At 29.8% G+C, this 4,539-nt stretch overlaps 1 protein-coding gene and 1 non-coding gene across 2 annotated transcripts; one reads left to right on the forward strand and one right to left on the reverse strand.

Moving 5' to 3' along the window:
* Positions 1 to 583: 583 nt before the first annotated feature.
* Positions 584 to 1,365, reverse strand: LOC124936414 (polyubiquitin). The gene is made up of 2 exons (XM_047476913.1): positions 1,231 to 1,365; positions 584 to 1,148 (listed from the first exon to the last, which is right to left on the reverse strand). Exon 2 carries the CDS (start codon positions 1,146 to 1,148, stop codon positions 687 to 689), a length of 462 nt encoding a protein of 153 aa, XP_047332869.1. The 5' UTR covers positions 1,231 to 1,365; the 3' UTR covers positions 584 to 686.
* Positions 1,366 to 4,179: 2,814 nt separating this feature from the next.
* LOC124937118 lies at positions 4,180 to 4,319 on the forward strand. Its single transcript, XR_007099229.1, has one exon. It is a non-coding gene; the product is annotated as a U4 spliceosomal RNA (small nuclear RNA).
* The last annotated feature ends 220 nt before the right edge of the window (positions 4,320 to 4,539 follow it).

Raw genomic sequence — 4,539 nt, forward strand, 5'->3', positions numbered from 1 at the left:
AACAAAAAATGATAAAGGAAGGAAGACGGAAGGCCATAGTATTTTTTGATGCATCAAATTCTTTTGACCGTTTCATATTATTACCGTTTTTTTTGTTACCGTTTTTTTAAACTTTTTTTATTTATTTATTTTTAATTCAAAATCTTTCTAAACTATAAATATCCGCTTTTATGTTTTAACTTTTTTACCCATTGCAATCTCAAATTCTCTACTTCTCTCACTACAATCTATCTTATTAAATTCCATCTTTGACTTAATACATCTTTGACTTAGAAGTTTTAGAATTTTTTAATTAAGTATTAAAATTATAAAATTAATTCGAATTCGATTATAATTTGATTCGATTATAATTCGATAATAATTCGATTCGAATTCGAATTCGAAATTTTTATAATTCGTATTCGATTCGACTTATAAATAATTGAATATGGTTTAATGTTTTGATAAATTCGAATTCGAATAATTCGATTCGAATTCGTTCGAATTCGAACCGTGGTCAGGTCTAGTTGTAGCTCAAATTAATACAAATTATAATTCATTGAACCTTATCAAGATAAACAAAATAAAGAAGACATTTATATGATTAATACATATGTTATTGTCACATTGCATCACATTGGCACAAACACACACATCACATACATCATTTATATATATTGAAGCTTTTCAAATAATCCTTTTCTTCATTAATAACCTCCACGAAGACGCAGGACAAGGTGCAGAGTGGACTCCTTCTGAATGTTATAATCAGCCAAAGTACGGCCATCCTCCAATTGCTTCCCCGCAAAGATCAGCCTCTGTTGATCCGGAGGAATTCCTTCCTTATCCTGAATCTTAGCCTTCACATTATCAATGGTGTCCGATGATTCAACTTCAAGTGTGATCGTCTTCCCAGTAAGAGTCTTAACAAATATCTGCATCCCTCCACGAAGACGAAGCACCAAATGAAGAGTGGATTCCTTTTGGATGTTGTAATCAGCTAGGGTTCTTCCATCTTCGAGCTGTTTTCCGGCGAAAATTAGACGTTGTTGGTCTGGTGGAATTCCTTCCTTGTCTTGGATCTTGGCTTTCACGTTGTCGATTGTGTCTGACGATTCTACCTCTAGGGTTATCGTCTTTCCGGTGAGGGTTTTCACGAAGATTTGCATCTGGACGTTAGTTATCAATTAATAATTAGAAATGAGTTTTCAATTCAAACATAAACACATGAAGATGATAGAAAAAGAATACCTTGAACGGTGGTTTGATAATAATAATAATATGGTGGCGGAAATGAGTGAAAGGTGGTTGGTATTTATAAGGCTGGCAACCGGCGGAGGAATCGATTGTTTAGCAAATCATATTGCGACACGTGTTCTGATTGGGTGTACAAGTTGATGATTATAAGAATAATTGACTCTAAATTATAATTTTCTGGCGGCAAGGATAACGACAAGAAAGGGAAGGTGTTCGTTTCTTTCCTATGTAGGTGTTAACTATTAAAGGGAAAGGGATCTTTTTCTTCATTGTCAAGATAAGATTATTTATATTTATTTTTCTTATTTCAATTTAAATTATTATTTATTTTTAAATATTATGAGGTTACACGATCATTGGGTTAAAAAGATTTAACCAATAACAAATAATAGAGACACAAATAATAGATCTCTAAAATACAATAAATAAATATATTTTTACTACAAATATTTTATTTTTTCAATACCAATATTCACACTAAAAATATATCTTCATCTAATCTTAAAATGTTATTCTATAAGAAATTTAAAAAAATGTGAGGTAATTCATCGTAGGTTTATAAAATTATTTAATTGGTTTTAGAATATAAAAGATAATTTCATCAATGCGTAATCTTTGGTTTATTAAGTATTGATGTTTGATACTTGAGCTACCTTAATTGTTTCCAATAAGAAAATCTTAAGTTAAAAATAAACACATTAACATTAGGGAATTGTTCTAGCTTTCTAAAACATAAAATAGTTAAGATTCACTATCTTCTTCAGTTTGAAGATATGATTTATGATAAACAATATATATTTTAACGAGGATAAGCATATGTATAGTTTTTAATGATTTTTTTTTAAACAATGAAATCACCTATGCGAGTGAAAAGTGGGGTCGTTTTGAAATAATTGCACGAACCAATTCTAAACTCTCTCACAGAATCAAGCGCATATGTTCCATGGTAAAAACAGACACAATCATGAAAGTTTTACATGTATCTTCTATTAACATATAAATACTCTCTTGTTTAGGTTTAAAAGATATTAAATTTTCACTAACATGTTTATTTTTTCTTTCAGTTATGCTACCTCGATGGGGTTGTTGGAAATGGTGTATGACATCCTTATCAGAGGTCTTTTTCAATCATCTCTTGCTAGGATGACACCATAGTGTTAAAGATAAACATTTGAAATATCGAGTATGTGGTTTTGGACTTGGGAGAGCTAGAGCATGCCTGTCACTTTATGAAATCAACCTGAGATTCTAGATCATGATTTGGAATTACCTCAACTTGATATTCCAGATCATGATTTGGAATTACCTCAATATGAGATGATGGATTTATGATCTTCAACAAATAAATAAAAATATACTTTATTAACAATTTTACCACAATTTGTATATACTTATATGTTGTTGAGACTAATAAACTATTCTAAATTTAAGTTACAGATGTTAACATCCATAGTTGCCCAAACTTTTATAAATATGGCAGAACTACTATTATATCTATCAGGCGTGTTGGAGAAACAAAACATCGAGCATAGACATATTTTTCTAGCCGGTATCCAAAATTTTACAGAATTTGAAGAGTACCATTATTTTTTTCCAAAATGAATGAAGACATTACAAATAAAAGTCCTCCAATAGCTAAGCCTAATGAAGAAGATTGTGTAAATATGGAAGACCCTTAAAAGGATGCATAATGTTAATCTTATAATGTTTTTCTATAAGAAATTTAAAATAAATTTGAGGTAAATCGTTGTATGTCTATAAAATTATTTAGTTGATTTAAGAATATAAAAGATAATAACATCAATGCGTAATCTTTGGTCTCTTAAGTATCAATGTTTTATACTTGAGCTACCTTAATTGTTTTCACTAAGAAAATCTTAAGTTAAAAATAAACGTCTTAACTTTAGGGAATTGTTGTAGCTTTCTGAAACAAAAATATTTAAGCTTTACCATCTCATTCATTTTGAAGATATGGTTTATGATAAAACAATATATATTTTAACGAGGATAGGCATATATATAATTTTCAATGATTTTTTGTAAACAAAGAAATTGCTTATGTGAGTGAAAAGTGGGGTCGTTTTGAAATAATTGCACAAACCAATTCTAAACCCTCTCACAAAATCAAGCGCGTGTTCCGTGGTAAAAACGGACACAACCATGAGAGTTTGACATGTATCAGAAAGACTCTATGTGAAAAATATATAATAATTTACATAAAATGCAGAATAGTCAAAAACATTGAGTCTACTAATCAACTAGTAAATTCTATATTTTCATAAAGAATTGTTCAAAGGGGTAACACTAACCTATCCTATGTAGGTTTATCGGGTTAATCATTCAATTTTTATTAATGTGGAGGATTGTTGAAATTTTAGACTAATTATATAAATTTCATTAATAAATAGAAATGATAATGTGGATACTAAAATCAAATGAAATTCACGTAACGTACAAATGTGAATTGAACGGTGAAATTTGATTCAATTTATAAAATTGAATTAATTTAAATTTGTTAATTATGTAGTTAACATTTAATGACTTAAAATAGAAATTAACAAATTGGATGTATTCAATGTTGTTAATTTAATGTTATTTTTATAAGTTTATTACTATCAATTTATTAACAATTTGTTAAAAAGCGGCGAATTGAACATGTGGACCGAACACAAATTAGTGAACGCGAAGTTGAATGGTTGAATCATAGCCTCAACAATTATTAGAGGCAATGGATATATCATTCAAATAGGGTTAATTTAATTTGCAAATTATAGTGAGAGAAGAATCGGACGCTAGAGGAAGGAGACTGTATATGTTTGATTTTAGCTTGATTTCCCCAATCTCGACAAACCAGAATATCAAATCCTCTACTTTGTCCCACATTGGAAAGTTAGAAGAATGGGAAAAATGGAAACAAATATAAATAATGGGAAGTATAAAAGTATCTTTGCACTTGGGGCAATGACGCAGCTAGTGAGGTTCTAACCGAGGCGCATCAATGGTTGGTTGAAAACTATTTCCAAACCCCCTCCTCGGCTTTAGTTTTGCTTGAGTCGTCGAGAATTTTTGAAAAGGCATCTTCTTTTCGAGATGAAACCTTACAAATTCAAGTTCTAAGATTTTCTCGTTTACATACTTTGGGTCCGATTAGATAAGATGTTAATACTTCTTTTACTCAATAGATGATTCAAGTAGAAGATATCAAAGAAGGAAAGGAGGAAGATTCAAGTACCACCCTATGCATCTTTCCTCAATTTTTTCAATTTGAATATTTTGATTAACTTACATGAAAATTTGTCTCAA

Source organism: Impatiens glandulifera, chromosome 4 (assembly GCF_907164915.1).
Source record: "Impatiens glandulifera chromosome 4, dImpGla2.1, whole genome shotgun sequence".
In the NCBI taxonomy this organism is placed as follows: domain Eukaryota; kingdom Viridiplantae; phylum Streptophyta; class Magnoliopsida; order Ericales; family Balsaminaceae; genus Impatiens; species Impatiens glandulifera.